Genomic DNA, 22,708 nt, shown 5'->3' with positions numbered 1-22,708 from the left:
ATGCATGTGTAAAATGAGAGATCCTTTAAATGTAAAATGTAAAAAAAAACAAAAAACATTTTTAATACACTTAAATTTTATTTATAGAAGTAATAACTGTACATAATTCTTTATAATTATCAAGATGTAGATTTTTGACCCGTGACAGAGTCTGTAAAATTCACTCGCCAATGATTCTGCTGGGGTAAAGCATTTTGTGCAAAAAGTACTGAGCTTGGTTTTCCACAACAAAAGGGTCAGGGGTCAAAGGTTTAGATACAGAGCATTTAACATAAACACTGCTTTCACACTGAGGGCCAATCCCACTTCTACCCCTCAGCGTGGATCCCAGTTCTCTCTTGAATCAACGACTGAAACTGAGGGCTGTGATGAATTTCCCACCATGCACTGCGTTCACTTGCAAAATGGCACAACAGACCACCAAGGAGGCGCAGAGATATAAATATTTTCAGCATTTACAAATATTATAGAAAATACGACAGTTGTGTTTCACACATATCTCTTTAGCTACTAGGAATGGGAGTTTATTCTACACGTGTACACCAGGGCTATTAACTGTATGAATGTATGGAGAAAATTAACACAAGAGACCTCCAGTATTAACGAGATGGACCAAACTTTATTGACCGTACTACGTTTGATGAGGGTGTTTTGTTTATGTGAACTCAATGCAGCTGAACCTGAAGGTGGTTTGAACGCAGTCATGTGCAGACAAGGCTGCCCATTCAGGGGGGGCGGGGTGCTTTCTGGGGCCCAGTGTTACTGGGAGCTGAAGGAGTCATTATATGTTACACTATGAAATCTATAGTTTATTTTATTCCCGAATAATGACTCTCATCAAAGCAACAAAAATCTTTTCTAAATTAATTTGTGCCATAGTATAAAGCCATCTTATAGATCCAAACCCCTTTTCTTTAACAGCATAAAAATGGGTTAAAAGTGGTGAAATTTAGATAAAAGTGGCAAAAATGGTTAACAGTGGCAATATTGGCTTAAAAGTGGAAGAATTTGGTGAAAAAGGTGGTGAAATGGGATTTAAAAACTGGGTAAAATTGGTCTAAACTGGCAATTATAGGTTAACTGAGGCAGAAAAAAGTAGAAAGTGGCAGAAATGGTTTGAACTGACAAAGAAGGGCATAACAGTGAATGTGGTTAAAATTGGTATAAAAAAGGGGTTAATCGTGGCAATACTGGGTCAACAGAGGCAACGAAAGGGTGGAAAGAGGAAATATTTTTAAGCCCCATAAGCCCCAGCGTATGGGCCTACGCTATTAAAACCCGACTGGTTCGGTTTAGGCGTTTAAATCCGACTGGTTAGATTTAGGCATTAAAATTGGGGTAAGCCTGTCGGCAAGCGGATAGAGCTGAAATTTCGTCACGTGCAATATACGTCACGCCCCAGCGTAGAGGTCCGTCGGCTCGGGCAATATACATCACGCCCCAGCGCAAAGGTTACGCCCCACCATAGAGGTCTCCAGCCGAACGCCCCTGCGTAGAGGTTTGCTCGAGGGCTGCAGCCAGATGCCTCTCAAGCAAGCAGTAACAAGAGACTGGTGCAGATATGGTGGGAGACACTAGCATGGATGCTGCTAAAGCGCCAGTTTTATCAGAACTTCACGACATTTCCTCATTAAAAGAAGAACAAAGAACAGCAGAGAGTTGTTTTCTTTTCAAAAACCACAAAAGTGGTGTGCTGACATGTCTACAGTTGCCATGGTTCGTGTTATGCAGTTCTCTATGGAGTTTACTTGTCGGTAGGGGCTACGACACATATTTTTTTGCTCTGATTGGCCTGTAAAGATGTGACTGACAGAACATTCATCCAATCACCCTCTGAGTTTTTTTTTCAAAGGCTCTGCCCTTTCCCAAACGCTGTGTAGGGGTGGTTTTCCAGATGGATGTGTGAAACAAATCCATCTGACGTGTCAGGTATTAGAAATGAGTTTAATGTGGCAAAAACTGGTGGGAAAAAGTGGTTGAAAAGATGGCACAAGTGAATACTTTCAACATTAGAACTCAAAGAATGGGAGGGCCCAGTCTCTGGTTTGTCAGGGGCCCAGCAGATTTTTAAACATTACTTTAATTCCAGCATAAATCTCACCAAATGACTATTTTATTTTACATTAAACCAACTTTATGCATATATTTTCATAGAAATGATCAAATATACAATTTGAAATCATTAAAAAAAAATCTAATTTTTTTAAGGCATCTGGCGAACCCCTCTCTGCGTCCCGACCCCCACATTGAGAACCACCCTTCTAGGGGAAGGTTTTGACCCCTACCCCTTGAAGAGGAAGGGGTAGACAAAGGGGTAGAAAAGGGATTGGCCCTGAGTCTACTAGGGCCATTTTTCACTCCCATGGTCCTAAAAGTGTTTCTCATTTGAACTAGACTGCTGGTTGGTGGGAAGGGATGACGGACAGTGCTTTAAGAGAAACAACGCAGAAATTAATGTCCTAAAAGGTCTCTGAGTACCTGTCAGACTCTTTATTAAACCTGAATGGACTGTGTAAAAGCATCATGGCATTAAAGCAGTCGCTCTTATCTGATAAGTAAATCTTAATGTCTCTGTGCCAACCCAGCGTGACAAAAGTGCCTCGGTCCTATAAAACAAACATTACTGGGATTATGCAGCATCCCTTTTCTCAAACTCTACATACCAGGGCCACATTTCAACCCCTGCAGTGAAAAGCTGAGTGAGATTAATCCTGTTTAGATCTTGAAGCATAAAAGTGACGAAATAGTGACGTAAATTCATTCTATTATAACAGAGGGAAAGACTAACAGATGGAAAACCTTTGTACAGAAATGTTGTGAGACGAATCTCTGTTGAGCTGCAGTGAGCACTACCCATTTCTACCTCAGGGAGGCGATATCACACTAGACAAATATTTACAGTTCTGCCATTGTCCAGCCTTTCACCCTGAGGGGCCTCGATAAGAGAACTAGTTTAGAAAAATACTCCAGAATAAAGCTTTCATAAGAAACTCAGAGCAACACTTTTTTTTTTTGCATAAATACGAAGGAAGGCCGTAAGAGGCTAAGGCTTTTGGAGAAGACCAAACACACAACACTCTTGAAGTCTGTCCCTTTGTAACGTCCGGTTTTGAGTTGTCCTTGACTTGCTTGAAGTCTTTCCGTGAGCCGTCGTCAGTCATCTCCAAAATCGCTCAGAACAGTGTTTCAATTGTGTCTGCTGTCACTCGTGTAGCTGAGAGAGGAAGACAAGAGGACGGACATTAATCAGTGTAATACAGTTAAAGGGGGAACATGTAATGGGTATTCTGTCCTAATCAAATTCACTCACAGACGCATGATCATGAGCTTCAGGTTAAAGATGATTGAAGGACATGCTTGCACGTTTGACTGGCTGAGTTTTTAAGCTTGAGTGTGCAGTTATGCAGAACAAAAGTCTGCACTTTAAGGCAGTATTAAACTGCTTTGTTGTTCAAGATCGTGGTAATGATGAAATTTGCATTCTGCTTTTTCATGCTACTTTGATACATGCAGTTACTGACGTAGCATTATCCAGTCTCCACACTCAGCAGGCACGCTAACCCAGGGGTGTCAAACTCAAGGCCCGGGGGCCAAATTTGGCCCGTGGCACAGTTATACACAGCCCAGCAGTATGAGGTCTGCAGATTTCCTCCAGTACAAAAAGGTGAACTTAACCTTGATGATTTCAAATATCCCCGACAAGTCATAATAACTATAAATAGTAAAGAGTAGAAATTATTTGATTAAAAGTCAGAAACATGTAAAAGAAATTTGTTTTCATTTCATATTTTCAATGTTGGATCTCACAATTATGACCCAAAGTTATTGTTTTAACTTTATATCTCATATTATGACCTTTTCATCCCATAATTTTGACTTTTTCTCTGATATTTTGACCTTTCAGATTGACAATTTAAAATTCTGAGCAATATTTCGACTTTCAAAACTCATGATTTTGAATTATATCTCATATTCTGACCTTTTAAACTCGTGATTTTGGCTTTTTTTCTCACTTTTGACATTTTCAACTCCTAAGTTTCATCTTATTTCAACCTTTAAAACTAATGATTAAGAATTGAATCTCATTGTTTTGGACAAGAAAACTCGTGATTTGGAATTATATCTCATATTCTGACCTTTTAAACTTATGATTTTGACTTTTTTCTCACATTTGGACATTTTCAACTCCTAACTTTGACTTTTAAACCTTATTTTGACCTTTTAAACAAATAATTTAGAATTGTATCTTATTGTTTTGACTGAGAAAATCTGTCATTTGTAATTTTATCTCATTTTTTGACCTTTAAAACTCACAATTTTGAATTTGATCCCATAGTTGACCTTTTAAACTTGTGATTTTGACTTTTATCTCATACTTTCACCATCAAAAATCATGATTTCAACTTTCTATCTCATATTCTTGCCTTTTAAATACATTATTTTGACTTTTAAAGTAGTGTTTTTACCTTTTGTACCAGTAAGTTTGACTTTTTCCTCTCAGATTTTGAGCCTTTAGACTCATCATGTTGACTCTTTAATATCAAAAAATGTTTTTTTCCCCCCATAATTCATTTCTGGTGAAAACGAAGGTGATATCTAATGGTTAAATATTGACCCTGTTAGGCCCTCAGGTTAGACCCAAAGTCAGAATCCGGCCCCTGCTGTGACTGAGTTTGACACCCCTGGTCTAACCTAACCACACTAATGAGGCAGATGTGATGGCAGAAAAGCATGCTTACAAATAGAAATGCTGATCTTACTTGTCTCAGGGTATGTTATTCCACTCACATTCTGTACTCCTATGGCTCCATTTCCTCCAACACTTAAGTCCATCTTTGCTGAATAAGCAGGAAGATTTTGTGAAGGATATGCACTCCCATGGGCTGGTTTCTTAGCTACAGGTGGGGGTACTTTATCAGACTTCACCCCACCGTTGGAGAAGCCGGCAGTCTTTGATTGGTCAGTCAGCTGCAGAAGCTCAGCTGCCAAGCTCTGCTTCAGACTCGCCTGAACTTCTGGGCAGGAAGCAGACGCGGGCTCTATGACAACCTTCTTTGTGCTCCTGGAGAAGATGAAGCTGGCGGTATTGGCTGGCGACTTGTGCACGTCATGTCCTTCAGGTGATTTCTGCTCGCCGACAAAACTGTAGGCAGCTGACCTCACTCCCAGTCGAGACGTGACACAATCCCTGGAGGACATAGCAGCAGTTTTCATGCGTATGGCTTCCTGTAAGCGCATGGAAGGGGTGGTAAGTGTCACGGAAGATGTTTTGACTGTCTTTGGGGGAGATTTTAGCGACAGTGACTTGCGGATCGGCTTCTGTGGAATGTTTTGAGGTCCCGGGGTTAAGACTGTGCTATTCTCAAGAGCTGGAGCTTCTTGGTTTGTTGGTTTGTCCTCTGATGGAGCTTTTACCGGGTCCTCAGCCACGTTAACGGATCTAAGACGAACCATCTGAAGCAGTGAGGGAGTAACCAGGGGTATGTTAGCATCCTCTTTGGGAATGGGTGCGCTTTTGTGGCGAGAAAGGAGCTCCTTGCTCCTGGTGTCTCGATTTGCTACACTGTGCTGCCTTCTGAAGTTAACGCCATGGGCTAAATTCTCTGCTGGTAGTGGGGGGGCTACAGGAGGCTCAGAGGGAGGCGGATTTTCAGTCTCCATAGACTCTAGCATCAGAGCGGTACTTGAAGGAGCTAAAGCAGAGACGGACACTGAGTTCTCTTCTTTCGTGACAGGTTGTGAAATAGGTGCATCCACTGGTGCAAGTGGCTGGGTGTCGTCTGAAACCGGCAAAGCATTCTGCTCCAGCCTGCAAGCAATCTCATCACAGGAGTTGGCTTCTAAAACCTGTACATCAACCTCTGGTTTGACTGCTTGAGACACATCAGGAGTTTCTTCACGGACAGAAATCCCAGCTTCACTTGCATCCTCAGTCGTCTCTTCCACTTCCTCTGTGGGTCCCTCTGAGAGATCCAGCTCCGCCATATCACTGTCCATCACTTTTGGCATGCTCTCTGTCACAAAGGGTGGAGGAGGTGGAGGAAAGTCCACCTCATCTCCTCCGTCAAAGACAGAGTCTCCTTCCATAGGAGGTGGAGGGGGTGGCCAGCAAGACTCTGCAACATGGCTCTCTTCCTGAACCCTCTCTAGATCATCAGGTGGCGTAGATACTGACGATGTAGGGGTTTTTCTTGATAGAGGGGGTGTGGGGTGGTATGCTGGGGGAGGGGTAGGAGGTGGTGAGGTCCTACTGATTTTGGGGACTTCTACAGAAAGAGTCTGCATTGGTGGGACCTCTCTTTCTGTCTCATTCTCACTCTTATCAGCTAAAACAGAAACCTCATCCAGTGATGGGACTGTACTGTTCTTAACAGGTACAGCTTCTTTTGTTGCACTGCTGCTTATCTGATTTTGCTGCCTATCCACGAAGGGCTCCTTCAGATCTTCTCTGTGCAGTACTGTCACGGGTTTCTTCATGACAGGAGGGGGCTCCTTCTTTGGAGTCTCTTGACTCTCAGAAAGCTTGACTTCAGGGTTACTGCTCTGTTCTTGTTTCTGAGTGTCTGTCACTGCCTCTGTTCTGTCTTGACTGTCTGCAGACTCCCTGTTCTCCAGCTCCTTGTGAGCAGGGGCTTTTTCTGGCACCGCCTCTGGCTTGGCGGTATCCTCTTGCAGCACTGAGGCAGATTTGTCCACAGTTGATTGTTTTTCATCTAAAACTTTGATCTCTTCGATGGCTTCAGTCTGCGTTCCTGCTTGCTTGACTGTGCTGTCCGGTACCTCTGCTGGTTTCTGGGCTCCTTTGCCGGCATCGGGGCAAGGCCCACACAGGAGCTCAAAGGAGCGTCTGTTGTGGACCCACGTCTCTGGAGGAGGAGAGCATGGTGCTTGGACTTTAGGAGGTGGTGGGATGTTTAACAGCTCTCTGACTTCAGCCCCTAAAGATGAAGGACTGTGTTTTGGCATGTGCTCTTTTGCAGCAGCATTAGGGGAAGATCCCTGCGGAGGGGGACTGGGGCTACATGTGGAAACATGTGGATGGACAGACTCGGATGTACCGGAAGAGAGAGAGGTTAGAGAGGAGGAAGGAGAGGCTGCTGAGGATGAGGCCCGGGACACTGATCTGTCTGGTTTGACTGGTATCTTCTTCTGCTTTTCGGGGGAGGTTGGAGAGATCCCTTTTGGGGACAGTGTTGGTGTGCCACTCTGACTTGAGTACCCACTGGAAGGGGACATGGTGCGTTCAAATTTCCCTCCTTCAGAGGGAGTTTTCTGTGGAGATGAGTTGGTGCATTCCGACTTGGGCTCTGTTGCCTTTTCTGTGGTCTGTGAGGGGCTCAAGGGACTGGTAGAAGCCTCACAGGAGATGGGCCCAGTAGAGTTTGACACAGGATTCTTAGTGGTATCCTGAGCAACTGAACTGCTCTTGTCCTTCACTACAGTGTTTTCTGTATCATTTGCCAACTTTCCAGACACAGATTCATTAAGTTCTTTGCTCTCTACCAGAACCCTGGAGTTGCTCCTGATCCTGTTACCATGCAAAGAGTTTGTCCTCCTCGGAGGTGCAGGAGGTTGCTTTGTCTTCATAACAGACAAACTCCGAGCGAAATTCTGCTTGGTTTTTCCATCCTCTCCTGGTGTTGCCAACCCTGGAACACCAGACTCGCATCCTTGACCTGTAAAAACACTTTCACTTCTACTGCTGCTCATGCTAACTGAGCTACGGAGGCTGGCAAGGTCATTGTCCCCACCGGAACGCTCTTCCTGGGTTTCTTGCCCATTTGGGGTCGCTCTCTGTGAGTGAGCGCTATGTGTGCTACCCTTAGAGGATCCGGGAGAGGAGTGTGAAATAATCGTCTTTGAGGACTGGGGCTCGCTCCAGTTTGACCCTGAATCTGAAGTGGGCATAAGTTTGGAGTTGTTGTGAAAAGTGTCTGCCTGGGATCCATCACCGGCTGATCTTCTGGACAACAAAGGGCTGACTGATGAATCTCCTGATGCCAGGCTACTTTTGCTTACAGCGCGGACGCTGCCGCTGTGGTTCATACTGCTGCCACGTGTCCGGCTGCTGCTGCGGTCGATCTCGATGACTTCAACCGATGCTGGCAAGACTGCATTTGGGATGATCGTGGACAAGTAGGTTGCCTGAGGAGAAACTGACATCACCGGGCCCTGAGAGAAAGACAGAAGTACAACAGAGAAGTGATGAGGACTTAAATAGTTATGATGCTTAAGACTGAGGTTTCATGAACGAAGTTTTTATTCCTACCTGGGGTTCCTGAAGAAAGCTAAGCATTGATGCAGAAGAGAAGGTGCATGAAGTGGTCATGCCAGGTACTGCAAGGGACTTAGGTCTCAGATTTGAGGTGGGGCCGAAGCCCTGGTGATTGAAGGGCTGCTGGTTTTGATTCATCGCCTGGAGGTGCTTCGTCAGAAGCTGTTCATCTCTGGATGCAGCATGCTTCAGAAAGGAGAGAGGACCATTATAAGTCTTTAAAACTTGAGAATTTTTAACTGAATTAGTGCGTTCCTTGTAAGCACCCCTTTACCTCTAGCTCTGAAAGATGCACCCTCGCTCCCTCCTTGTTTGCAACTGGAGTTCCTCCATCAACCGTGGGAATAATCAGAATGCCCGATTGGCTGGTTCTGACCTGTCCGTCATGATTAAGGGGCTGAGTGGAAACAAGTTGCTGGAAGGTGGAGGTTCTGTGCAATGCTGGGAAGAGGGAAGATCACTGTAACTAACATGTTTACCACCGAGGATAGATGATGTCTACAGGATAATGGCAAAGACATACCAAGTTCTTTCTGGACCTGGTTAGGAATGCCCATGATGGTGGTCCTCCGGCTCCTCTTCCTGCTCCTGTCCAATCGTTTCACTGGGTTCAGAGGCTTGAATGTAGAACCTGAGAAAAAAGAAGACAGTCTTCTTTTGAATACGCTGAATGTGAGAACTAAGGCGGCATATTAGGGCCACTCTAAAAAATCTAAAAAAAAGGATCCAAAAATGTTCATGGCAAAAATATAAAAAACCTTTGTGTTTATTAAGTCAGTGGTTCTCAGCTGGTTGAACATCAAGACCCATCACCATCTCCCTATAGGAAACTGTGACCCATATTTTAAACATTTTCAGTGGCTTAAATTTCTTGACGTTTGCACCTTGGATGTAAAAAAAAAAACATAATAGAGCAAAAAGACAGGACCAAACATTAAGATTTTAAAAGTGCATCGTTACTGAAGGGCTTCATGTTTCTTATATTTAACTCGTTTCCCAACATGGAGAGCATGGAAATTTGGCAATTTCACAAGGAATTACTTTGATATCTTGGGAATGCCAGCTTTGACATCCTGAGAAAAGGAGATAGATAAGTTGAAGTCTTGAGAAAATTAAAACTAAATATTTGGATGTATGCCAGCTAAGGGCTTCCATGTGCCATGGGCTTTTTGCCACTTTTTATTCCAAGGCACCCATTTGCAACCCACTGGAAACAGCTACATGACCCACTTTTATGTCCCCACCCACCAGTTGAAAACAACAGTATAAAGTCATATATTTTTATGATAAACTAAACTCAACACTTTTGGTTAAAAACTCTCAAATTAATGATAACAAAATGCAATTTTCAAGTTTACAAATGGTCAATTTTGAATTCATAAATTACAGAATTTCAAGTTTATAAAGTCATACATTTACATCCTTGTAAAGTTTTACATTTACAAAAAACGAGGTTGAAAAGTGCACGACTAATGTACTCTAGTAAAAGTACAGTTACTCAGGTTAAAATCTACTAAAGTGAAAGTAAAGATAGTGGTCTCTAAATCTGCTCAAGTTAAAGTTAATGCATTTAATTTAAAGTTTAAGTACTGAGTAACTACTGAGGAGTGTACTGAAAAAATATATTTCCTTATTGAAAAGAACAGGAGAAAAGATCTCCAACCAGGCTGTTCAGGTAAAGACACACCTCTATAATAAAGTTATACACTGCAGAATTAACAGTGTAAAGTTAACTCATATAGAATTTAAAAGTGTCTATTTTGGTCTAAACCAGGGGTTCTCAAACTTTTTCAGCACGCAACTCCCAAAATGAAGGTGCCAGAGACCAGGGACCCCCACTTTATCTGAGTTTGGTTAAAGCATAGTTGGACACAGTCGTGCATATTCAAGAGTATTCATGTGCAGACTTATATCTTAAGGAATTTTTTAAAATGACTTTCATTAGAGTGTAAATATCCCAAAATGACCATGTTTTACCTTACATTTAACTAATTTACTGCATAGATTTTTCCAAAAGTGGGTAAAATATACAATTTGAAATGATTTAGAAATATTATTTTTTGGAAGGCATCTCATGACCCCCAAGGGGGTCCTGACCCCTAGGTTGAGAACCACTGGTCTAAACAAAATATGGTTGAAGTACACTCCTGAAAGTGTTGGATATTTTATGGTATGACAGAGCTGCACAGACTCTTGAAAATCTGTAGTTAGGTTGGGTTCCTCTGGCTTAACAAAGCAGAGTCAACTTCATAGCAAGGCATTTCATACTGAGGAAGAATATGCACTGTGTGTCCTTTGGGGTCATGTAAAGTCACATGCAGTAACTCTAACTCTGTGGATAACTTCACCCATGGTGCAAATGTGTCTCACATCAAGAACATTCACAATCCACCTGAAGACTTAACTAAAAGAACCCCAGCAGGGTTCAGAGTATGATCCACGACATCCAAACACAAATGAACACCTATAAAACACATGTAAACACTCTGCACAAGAGCATGATGGGGAACTCTGCCCACACATCCCCACAGATTTGAGACTGCAGTGGGCGGAGTTTAGATCTATTTACTCTCTACAGAGTTGAACCAACACTGGTGGATCAACACAGACCATCTCACTCAGAATGGAGTTAAAATTACACTTCTGGAGGTAAAAGCAACACAGAAATATTCAACACTCATATATCAACACTCTGGTTTTTGCTGTTTTGGGTTGAGTAGATTTCAAATTGCTGGTTAAAATGTACTCAAAAAGTGCCTAAAAAACTACACAGTTACAATAACTTGAGTAGATGTTATTAGGTACCTTCCACCTCTGCAGGACACAAAATTCCAACATTAGTTGGATCTGCGTCGTCTCCCTGTTGCTGTCAGTGTTGTTTTTTATGAATAGCCCTTCTTTACAGTGAACAATGTGCAATGAACAAATGCATTAATACCCAGCAAGCATGCTTGGGAATTTGTTTCTCTAAAGGATTTTAAAAATGGATGTCTGAAATATGGATCAGAATATCAATTACACATCCTCTGTGCACACGTATTCTCTACCTCCCAGCTGTGATGTGCAGAGGCAGCCACAGCGCTATCATCAGATGCTTAGAACTTTTGAGAAAACGAAAAAAGCCTCAGTTGTGTGTGTGTGTGTGTGTCTGTATGTGTGTCAAGTTTCTCCTCTGATATCAAACCATAGCTGCAGAGGCTCTGAGCAGCAGGGAATGAGATGTGCATGCTAAATCAGCACCCGACTACGACTCTTTTAAAGCGGTGAATTTCTGGAAAAGCTTGAACTGATGCGCTGACACAAGCTCTATGTTTAGCTACTATTTCACCTGAGATATGGAGATACATAGGCGTCCTCCTTCTCTAAACACACACAAACAGACAGGCCTGCTCAGTGTTTACCTTGGCGGGTGAGCACAGGCCTTGTCGACACAGCAGAGGTTACTGTGGTATCAGTGCTCCCTGCGGTGGATCTCGACTCCAGAGAGAAACCTCCGTCCTTGGAGCTGATATCCTGTTCCGGGCGCAGAGTGTCTGTAGACTGCAGCAGACACACACATGCACAAATACACAACAGTGTTTAGTTAGGTGGCATCTCAGCGTGCAGGAAGTGAAGGGAAAATGATCCACAGAGCTTTCAAGACACTTACAGCAATGCTCTCATTGTCAGGAAAGTTTACTCCATTCTTGTGTTCTGTGTGAAGCAGGCAGAGGGAAAACAGAAAAAAAATTCACCCAAACTCCAAACATCAGCATCCACATACAGATTTTATTATGGCTATGCTTCAGCTGCAGGGCCTATTGAAAGTATTTACCCCCTTTTTAATATTCCTGACTACCATTACACCATGAGAACAAAAGGACACTCCAAGCAACTCAGAGAGAAGGTTATTGAAAAGTACAAGTCAGGAGATGGATACAAGCTTCTGAACATCCCCCAGAGTTCAGATAAATCATCATGAAGAAATGAAGGAATCTGGCACATGTGTAAATCTGCCTAGATCAGACCGTCCTCACAAACTGAGTGGGCATGCAAGAAGGAGACTAGTGAGAGAGGACACCAAGACACCTATGACTACTCTGAAGGAGCTCCAAGCTTCAGCAGCTGAGATGGAGAGACTCTGCAGACAACAACTGTTCACCAGTCAGAGCTTTATGGGAGAGTGGCAAAGAGAAAGACACTGTTGAAGAAAACTCAGATTCAGTCTTGAATAAAGTTCCAGACTCCATGGTCAAGTGGTTTGATGAGACCAAAATGGAAATTTTTGAGCCTCAGACAAGACGCCAAACACTGCTCATAACCAGAAACACACCATCCCCACTGTGGAGCACAGTGGTGGCAGCATCATGCTGTGGGGATGCTTCTTGGCAGCCAACACTGGAAAGCTTGTAAAGGTAAAAACACTCCAGTTTTGGATTTCTGCATGTCTTAAAAGTCCTCTGTTTCAGCCCTGCTCAGAACAAGCTGTTTCTGTGTCTGTGGCTTTAAATGTTACTGAGCTGTCTGACTCCGCCCCTGACTCCGCCCCTCTCCGGAAATGGATGTGGCTCTCCTGCCCCTCCTCTCAGATTAGGAGAGAAGGACGGAATTTTCTACCAAGAGTGGAGGGCCAAACAAACCTGGGGGTGGGGCCAACTCCCCACATGACATCATGAGGGGAAAATCTGAGAATGGCTTGTTTCAGCACACATTTTCTGAAAGGTGGAGAAAGAGGGGTGGGGGGGGTCTTATTGTTGGGGGGATTGTGGACATATTTTTGTTAGAAAAGCCTTCAAGTGTATGTTGCATAATAAGTGACCTTTAAGTTGTCATTTACAGTTTGAAATAAGGAGGTAAATCAATCAGCCAGTCTTTAAACACTATGGGCCTTATTTTGCAGGGTTTTCACCCTCTGAAAATAGCACAGTTGTCTTGCTCAGTCTTGCCTTCCTGCTGTAGGATCTTGAGGCCTTCCTGGGCCTCCGTATGCAGGTCCTCCAGGTACTGTGGCCTGCTGCCCTCGATGAAGACATTCTCCTGGTAGTGCTGAGAGGTTGTGTAGTGGACGGTCAACCTTTTCTGGTCCTCATTAGCTTTCTGGCCAGCTGTGTGGAAGAGGAGAGAAATAAAGAAGACAAATTTAATTCATATTTTAGACACTGAATGTTTAAGGAGATTAAGTCTGTAGTTGTGCACATCAGAAAAATCCAATGCAACCTGCACACAACATGCAGCATACACGGGTGGTAGAGTCATCAACGAGATGGTTTTAAATGCAAACTGAAAAAGTCTACATCTAAAGTGTGTGTCACTGACACTGAACAGAGACAAACACGCCTGTCTAACTATGGTGACAGATCAGGTCTGTTTATGTGTATAAACCTGTAAAAACAATGAAAATAAGAGACGAAGAGTCTTCGCAAATGTCTCTTTGTTTATTTTTTCCTTATTGTATTGACAAAATATATAAATGCAAACATCCATGAACACACTTGACTAATTCAAATTAAACACAGGGACCGCTATGTCCATGCACAGAGGAAAATGTTAAAGATTGCAGCAGTCTGAGCTGACCTGATGTTCCTGATTATTGATGTTACTACTGTATAAAGTCTGATCTCAGAATTATACATTAAAATAAACTCCCTGAGTGTTGTCATGTTTGTAGTTAACATTCACATAAATATAAGAATGCTCTGACACCTGCAGAACACAGAGGGAAACAGTAGGCACGTCTCCAGCATTTAAAGTCATTCAAAGGTTTCTATACTTCCTGTCTCGTTTCTCCTTTGACCAAAAACACCAAACCTCATTTGCACTGTTTTCCCTCCTCTATTACCACAGGCACACCTTGCTCTCTCAGGATACAAACATCAGCAGGTAGATAAACAGACTCAACAGGTGTCCGCTGGCCTAATCATTTATCAGCTTTTCAGTGAATCCCCTGCACCTCCACCTGGTGTGACGCAGCACGCTCTTCAAATCTCCTCAGCCAGCAGTCGGGTGGGCAGTCTTCCCGGCCTGACCGGGCTCTCAGCAGTAAATTAGACTGGTAAATTGTCTGGGTAATCTCCTGCAGTATCGCTCTGCCTCCTTATAGTCCATGAAGGATTAGATTATCTGGATTGTCCACATTTAAAGATGCCACTTGACCCCCTGAAGGGTGACCGCCCATGTGAACTGGATGTGGCCCTGCCAGAGAAAATCTGACATTAAATTTAATACTTAATAAAACCTTTCATAAAACCCTCTTCATACATTCTAGCACTTATTCATCTTCAGTTTCTAACCAGTTATATTAACAACACAGCTACAGATATGTTTGTACTAAGGCATGACAACAAAGAAAATAAAATACCAGCAGTATTTATAATGCTTTATTGGAACATTTTGAGATCAGACTATGGGAAAAAGAACCCAATACCACCAGGAAGCTAAATAAAAGGTCTTATTTTTTACTGAAGCGACCTAAAAGTAGTTATACCACAAGCTTAAAGTGCCTTTTTACAGCATGGTTAAAAAGAACAAGTTGACCAGTACACATCAATGTTCAAGGAAAAAAATAACATGGTTTGGGTGCCCATGTCTATTCTTATTCTTGTTTATTCTGATGTTTCCATGGTCAATGAATTCAGTTTTCATAAGTCTGGGTGTAAGAATTTTCCAGGCATGAAATAATGGTGAAAAATTGACTATACTGAGAAAAGCTTTGAGGATGTAACAGCTCTTCAACGTCAGACTGGTAGAATTTAGAAAATCTCGTGGTTAAATGTGGACATAAAAATCAATGCAGAAAACTAGCCTGCAACCTATTTAGATGGATAGACTAAAAATAAATTAATAAATAAAAGAAATATAAGACCCTTTCAAATACTTTGAAAAAGCCTAAATTTCAGCTGAATCGATTTATCAACGTTTTATACTTTTAAAGACCCCACAGAGACCCAGTTTGATGATCAGGGTTCCTACATACCAGTCTACCGATCCACATTTTGTGCTGCAAACAATCAGAAATAAAAGCAGGAGTGATCTATTTTTGTAGACCTGACAGAGCTGAATATTGTGGTTTAATGCACTATTCATGAACATCAACTGATACAGGACAGAGCGATCCTTGGTCATAAATAACTTAATCTGGTACCCTGACACGCCAGATGGATTTGTTTCACACATCCATCTGGAAAACCTCTCATAGACAGTGTTTGGGAAAGGGCAGAACCTTTGAAACAAAACTCAGAGGGTGACTGAATGAATGTTGTGTCTTTACGGGCCAATCAGAGCAACAAAACACGTGACGTAGCCGTGACCGAGGAGTAAACTCCATATAGAACAGCATAATGCGAACCATGGCGACTGTAGACATGTCAGTACTCGACTTTTGTCGTTTTTGAAAAGAAGAAGAACTCACTGCTGTTCGTTGTTCTTCTTTTGACGAAGAAATGTCATCAAGTTCTGATAAAACTGGCACTTTAGCAGCATCCATGCTAATCTCTTCCACCACCATTGCAGCGGCCTCTTGTCGCTGCTTGTTTACGTCACGACTCTGCTGCGCCTGAAAGTACTGCCCCTCGTTGCTGATTGGTCCTGTCACCAAACGGTTCAGATGGGAGCTTTGCAACATGGATTCACCAGTAAGAAACATGGAAATGGGCGGATCCATCTGCTTCACAAGGTTATTTATCTGGTGATTTCTGGCACATTTAAAGGTTCTTTTCTATCAGTATTCACTTTAGTGTTATTCAGCATAACACATGAGACAAGCATACGCTCAAAAATGAAAGATTAGAAAACAAAGATTGGAAAAAGACAATTCTGGGTCTAAGTGCCCTCTAAAATTCAAACCACTCACTGGTAAAAATGAGACTTTTTTAGACTTTCTGTGATCTTACATTCAAGAAAAGTCCCTGTAAAGCACTGATCATCAACTGGAGGCCCAGTGGCCAAATCAGGCCCCCTACGGCTTCCTATCCGGCCCCCAGAAGATCATTAAATTCAGAAAACGTGTGGAAATGTGTGATGGTATTTACATTGTCTTTTCATTTTCAAAACTCCATACAGCTATAGAAGGAACCTCAAATTACGGGAGATTGAAACATTTTCCCCTTGATTGGCTTGATGCTTGACCAGTTTTAGAAAATAAAAACAATAAATAAGATGAATGACAAATACATACTCATCAGTCCATTCCTGTTTAAAGCTGCTGGTTACAGGATCAACAAACCAGTTCAGGTGCTTTGAGAAAGAATTTTTCCCTGCCAGGATATCAAAAACAAAAGACCTGTTTCATGCATGTGATTTTCACCAAGCAGGATTTGACTTGTTTGACTCATACCCTGCAATGAACAGGTCCTAAAATAGGTGGCTAAAATATCTCAGTCGCCCCCTTGTGGCTGACTGCAGTATAGACAACAGGGACTGAATTCCCTGCTAATGGCAAAAATAAGGTACATTTCAAAGGAAATTAAACACATTTTAAACAAATCTTATTTGCTTATTTAACAGTCTGGCCCCCAAAATTTATGTCAAGGTTTCATCTCTAGGTTTAGAAAATTAAGCTTCAAACTCATGAAAATGAGGCAGTAATATCTGCTCTAGGATGGTGTGGGCGTGTCTGCTGAATGAGATGAGCTGAAGCCACGCCCACTCAGGAGAAATACAATCCACTCAAATAAAAAAGAAAAATGCTTCTGATCAGAGCTCAGCTGCTTGGTTCTGTGGCAGAGCAGACATAGAAGCTTCGGATTCAATTTACTGTTTTCTGGTACAAATCTCTCTGTTATGATGCTTTCAATGACCCGTAGGCCACCATGACTGACAGATTTAAGAAATTCGCCTTGAAACACAGCATGTAGCTGGCTGTTAACTTTTAATTCAGGCTAACGTCAGACTGTACTGAGATGAACTGCTCTTTGACTTTATATCATTGCAGTGTTAGGGGGCGGGGTCATTCCCCATAGGGACTGATGGTGTTATGGGCTCAGATATTTGCCCTGCCCAAGTACAACCCAGCCAGGAAAGAGGTGAACAGCTTTCTAAGGGTCTAAATCAGAAATTCAGTCATAGATGTCAGTGTTTTCACATGTTTACAGCGACCTAATCCCGACATCCAGCCAATAAAGGCAAAGCTTGCAAGGCCGGTGGTAAAAAGTCATTCTGCAGTGTTTTGCTGGCTCACATTGGTGTTTTCTTCAGCTGTGAGGGGAATGTAGGTTATATAAGTTGTATTGTCTCTTATTAGTGAATCAAGGTCTCCTAAGGTGTCTGCTTTCCTTCCTTTGTCACTTCTAACAGTGAGGCGCTCAGTCTCACCTGGTTAGGTAACACTGTGGGACCCTGATGTACATACTGTACATGTTTGTGAGTAGCAGGAAACTCCCACCCCTATCCTCCCGCATTCACACAGGTGAGTCCAGACATAGACACAATACCTGCCCCTGTGTGTCCCTGGGAAATCTCAGGTAACCTTCAGAGACTGAATTGGCAAAGGTAGCGTGCATATTTCCACTCTTGCTGTGCCGTGCTGCAGCTACACGCTGTGATTAATTGGAAAAGCATTCCTGAATGCCGCCGGACCCCTGCAGAAGGTTCAGGGCTTTTGGTCAATTTAGACGGTCGCTGGAAAAGTCAGTTAAGCCCTTTATCTCATTAGAGAGGACCCCCATATTGCTTCAAAGCTAATTCTTGTGTGTCTGTGTGCGTGAGAGGGGAAACAACGACCGGCACGGTGAGTCTGTAATCATCATCACATCTCTGAACTGAATGAAAACTTCCCATAAATCCACCACCTCATTACCACCACTGTGTATAACAGGATTTTTAGGATATATTCTGCATGGTTAAATGTCATCTTAACACCAGAACCCTCAAACATGGCAAAGTCAGAGTATTAATGTTGGATCATTTCTGTCAGCAGCTGAGAGTCAAAGCTCCAGCTGGCATGTGAATCAGCACTCACCCTTCTTTTTGAAGACAGACAGCAGAGAGTGGATGCTCTTCCTAAAGTAGACCACCATGCCTACACCAGCGCCATAGCACGGTTAAAGGATACAGGGCCAAAAGAGTCCAACAGGTCCTCCCTGAGGAGATTCAGTATGTTTGACAAGTAAAGATCCAAAAGCTCTGACAGCAGTTTGCTTGTGAGCCACCGTAGATGGACTCTCCTCTTCCTGCAGACTGCCTGAGTGACTGGGGAAGGACAAGTGCACAATGAGATCTGCTCCAGCCAAGCAGGCTGTCCCAGCTGCCTTATCCCTGAGTCTGATACCTTCCTCCCTCCCCCCTCTGATCTCCCTCTCTCTCTCTCTTTCTCCCACTATTTGGCGCCGTCGCTCACTCTGGCATTCTTCATTTCAATTCGGTCCCTTTTGTCATGCTAGCAAAACGGCTGTCAAAGTTTGGCCCTCAGGAGGCATCAACCCCCTCTTCACTCAGACAGACGCGTGTGATTGTGAAAGAGCACATAAAGCAATCAGCTGAGTTTCCTCCAACATGAAACGGGCTGTAAATATTCAACTGTCAAAGTAAAATGTGTCACATTAGGAAAAAAAAAAAAATTTAGTGTGTCAGCAATGTTTCCCGTCCTTTTGGGTCTCTTTTCAATAATGATGGGACTCTTAAAGTGTCTCTAAACCAGTGTGGAGGCAGACAGGTCATCAAAGACGCCAGCTTTGCTGGTGCTTTCTGCTTTAAAAAGGCCATTTTTCTTTACCAGATGCTGACTCCTGTGATCAATGTTGGGCTTTGCTGTAAAAAACAGTAAATAGCAGAGCTTTAATCTTTGGTAAAGTGCTATAACATGTCAACTTTTGTGTCATATTGAGTAAAATAGATGGATTTAAAGACATATGTCCCAGATTATTTATTCAAAATCTATGAGAATGTATTCATGAAAAACATCCTAAGAAAATCATGTCAAGTTTTAAGTTTTTTATAGACAGTACAGCTGAAAGAGACGGAAAACTGTGGGGAAAGAGATGAAATGTGCCCTTAGATCATAGTTTTTGGAGCTGAAGTATTCGATTTTCTTGGGGTAAAGGATGCTGATTTTCCCAGAATAATATCACAGCATAATGGAGTAAAATTTCTCAAAGGATGAAGGAAATAATTTCTCTTACTTTCTAAAATACATCGTCTGAATGCACATCTTCCTGGAGCTTCTGTAACTGTGTGTTTTTCAACATGTTTGTTTTGTCCTGTCTCTTAATTCAGTGGTTCTTAACTGGTCTAGCATCTGGACCCAGCACAGGTTCCATAAATGTGACAAAATCTTTTGGATATATGTGTCAGCATACCAAATGTATTCAATAAAACGTGGCCCTGTTTGGACCCACATAGAAACTGGACAGAATAAATACCGAGGGGAATTATGAAAAATAATATCCACCCTTTTCCTGCTTATCCCGTTGGGGTCTCGGGGGGCTGGAGCCTATCCCAGCTGTCATGGGCGAGATGCAGGGTACACCCCGGACTGGTCACCAGCCAATCCCGGGGCTAACACACTCACATCTATGGGCAATTTAGAGTCACCAATCAAAGTAATGAGCGTGTTTTTTGCGGTGGGAGGAAGCTGGAGTACACGGAGAAAACCCACACATGTACAAGGAGGACATGCAAACTCCACACAGAAAGGCCCTGACAGGGAAGTGACCCAGGAACCCTCTTGCAGCCTCTCTGTGCAGCCCTAAACTGCAGAAATATTACTGGACAAGACTGCTATGAGAAAAGTTCTGAAATTCTCTTGTTCCTTGAGAAATCTTCTTAGTTTTAGAGGAAATGTCCCAGAAATGAGGATCAAAAGTTTCAGGGGAAACGCCTAAAGAAAACTCTTTAAAATTCTAGAAAAAAATCTCCAACCTTTTTGAGAAAATTAGCCAAAGTTCCTTTCAAAAGATGGTAGAGAAAATCTTCTGTGAGTTTGGATGAATTCACAATAAACAAATTTCATGTAGTTCAAAGAAAAAAAGCTGCAAAGTAAGTTTTAGAGGAACAAAAGGACTTAAAAGACTCTTGGATGAATCTGCGACCCACTGAATACTGCTCCGGGACCCACTTTTGGGTCCCATCCCACCAGTTGAGAACCCCCGTCTTAACTTATTTATATGTTATGTTCCATCAAAGTTCCAAATTGGAAGTTTTATTGATTATATTTTTCTTGAAATAAACTTAAGCTGGTCAGGAATATTAGGTGGTAATTGCTCTCAGAGGTGATGGTGGTCCTCAGGATAGACGACTGCATCGTTTGCATATGTAGCCAATAAAAAAACTAAAGAAAGCAGAAATAATGATGAATAGTCTGTCAACAGAAGAGTGATATATATTTATACTACCTGACTAAAGACTAAGATAACAGGTGTCTACCAGGCAGAGGAAGTCACCTTCTGAATAAGCAGATTTATTTTTATTGTCAAACATGAGAGAAATGTTGGCGTTGTTGAAATCACCACTACTTTTTTTTTGTTTGTTTTTTTCTATCATTTTTTTAGTCTCATTGTTGTATCTAATGATCAGATTTGTTTCATTTTACACTGATTATTTGTGGATTTATTTAATATGCAAATTTGTATTATGTGTAAATATTTAGTGCATTTTTATTTTTTACTCTGCTTTGGCAGTAACTGATCTGTCCATGCCAATAAAGAAAAACTGACATTGAAATAGAAATCTTACACTAATAAAAGAGATGAATGAATCACTGGCATGAGAGTTGGTTAAATTGTTATTTAAATAAATAAAACATCTCTATTATTTAGCATGCATGCACCATACTTGCTTTTATTTATAGATATCCCGATGTATGCAAATTATTCTGAGCTGATACTGGTATCATTACTGGCATTTAAACGTAGTTCAGACATTAAACTTTAGTCCTTAAAACACAGTTGAAGGCAGTGGTTCTAAACAGGTGGGTTGGGACCCAGAAGTGGGTCATGAAGCTCTTTTCAGTGGGGTTAGGGCTTCCTGTGATGATGAGTAAATGTCAGTATTTGTCTCAAGCTTTCCTCTTATTTTTCTCCTTTCCTTTGGATAACAAAGCAGATTTTTTTCCCAAGATAATGAAAAAATTCCTCAGAAATGTATCAAATGTCCATGCTAGTGATGTCTTGTCTCTTTGTTGAATGTTTTCTTCTCATTTTTAGGGTCCAAAATGTTTATTTTCATGAATTCAAGTGGTTAAACATTTTCAAAAATCCCTGGTACCCTGCATGATCAGAGGAGTTCATCTTGTTGGATAGATATTTCTACCTCTCATACATATATTGAACTAAAAAACTCACTAGATATCTGCATTTTGAGTCAATCAGAGCTCATATATTCACCAGGAGGCCGCCATGTTTTGGTCCACGCTGGCAGGCTACCGTGACGTCACTAGTGCTTCTCGCCGTTCCTGTGCAGTAACCTGTTTTTCCAGATAGTTTTTCTGCTTTTCACACCAGACATGAGTTTGCTGCGTGTTGGTTTTGTCTCCCTGCTGTCACAGCTCTGTCATTCCTCCTAGGTTTTACCTCAATAAACCTCCCTACAAGTGACTGGATTCAGCGTATAGAGGAAGTGTGCTGTAGCTTTTCAATATAAAAGCATTATGTGCATACGAAGGGAGTTTCTCAAAAGGAATGCTAAAGTGGACTTTTACTTTGAAAAGCACAAACTGAAAGTGTTTTTTTTTTTTTTTTTTTGCTGTTTATCTTTACCTGCAACATTTTGAACCGTGTGGAAACAGAAAGCCTCATAAATAGTAGAAGTTTGGGGAACAACTTTATTAAACAGATGCATTTTAGCTTGTGGCCTTCATCTGGTTCATCGATAAATAGATTTCAAACATGTGGACGTAAATATTTGCTACAACAAGGTAAATATGGCTCTGTATTTATCATTTTCCTGTCTAGTTTGACCGATAACCGCTCATCTCTGAGACACAGCCCTAAAATGGCTGCCAGTGTGGACCAAAACATGGCGGCCTCCTGGTGAATTTAGAAACTCAAATTACTCAAAATGCAGATATTTAGTGAGTTTTTTAGTTCAGTTTACATATGAGCGATGCATCATCTATCCAACACGATGAACTTGCAGGGTTCCTTTTAAGGTGGTTTGGTGGATCCTGATTCCCGACCAGTTGAGAACCCCTGGTTTAAAGAGGAGGATAAACAAGGAACAAGACTTGGGCTTTCAGGGTCTGCTGGTCCTGCCTGAAACTCTAAAAACTTAGTTACATGGCTGATATTTACAGCTGATATACTGACTGTAAATCTGTGCAGAGATTTCTTCTGAAGCTAACATCTGCTGATGCTACAATCATTAATATGATTAACTGCAGTATTCCCAAGCTTTAGTCACAAAAGTATATTTTTAATGGGCTTGGTGCGATAAAAGAGACATTCCTACTTTGGTTTATTGCTATTAGTTTTAATTACAGCTGTAATAAAACCATAATCTTTGATTTACTGGAGGGTTAGTTTG

At 41.9% G+C, this 22,708-nt stretch overlaps 1 protein-coding gene across 2 annotated transcripts in view; it reads right to left on the bottom strand.

The window, feature by feature from the left end:
* Window positions 1-78: 78 nt before the first annotated feature.
* Window positions 79-22,708, bottom strand: part of kiaa1522 (KIAA1522 ortholog) — a 91,088-nt gene continuing 68,458 nt past the window's right edge. Inside the window, exons 3-10 of one of the 2 annotated variants that reach the window (XM_041809121.1) lie at window positions 13,201-13,359; window positions 11,925-11,968; window positions 11,677-11,815; window positions 8,799-8,906; window positions 8,550-8,716; window positions 8,270-8,461; window positions 4,761-8,172; window positions 79-3,214 (exon numbers count right to left, since the gene is read on the bottom strand). In XM_041809121.1, coding sequence (XP_041665055.1) covers window positions 3,174-3,214; window positions 4,761-8,172; window positions 8,270-8,461; window positions 8,550-8,716; window positions 8,799-8,906; window positions 11,677-11,815; window positions 11,925-11,968; window positions 13,201-13,359 — 4,262 coding nt within the window. In that variant the 3' untranslated portion in view covers window positions 79-3,173. The remainder of the gene's footprint in view (window positions 3,215-4,760; window positions 8,173-8,269; window positions 8,462-8,549; window positions 8,717-8,798; window positions 8,907-11,676; window positions 11,816-11,924; window positions 11,969-13,200; window positions 13,360-22,708) is intronic. The other variant, XM_041809122.1, reaches the window with a different exon arrangement.

Source organism: Cheilinus undulatus, linkage group 16, assembly GCF_018320785.1.
Source record: "Cheilinus undulatus linkage group 16, ASM1832078v1, whole genome shotgun sequence".
Taxonomy (NCBI): Eukaryota; Metazoa; Chordata; class Actinopteri; order Labriformes; family Labridae; genus Cheilinus; species Cheilinus undulatus.
Note: the sequence above shows the minus strand (reverse complement) of the source record. Positions and strands in the feature narration are given on the sequence as shown.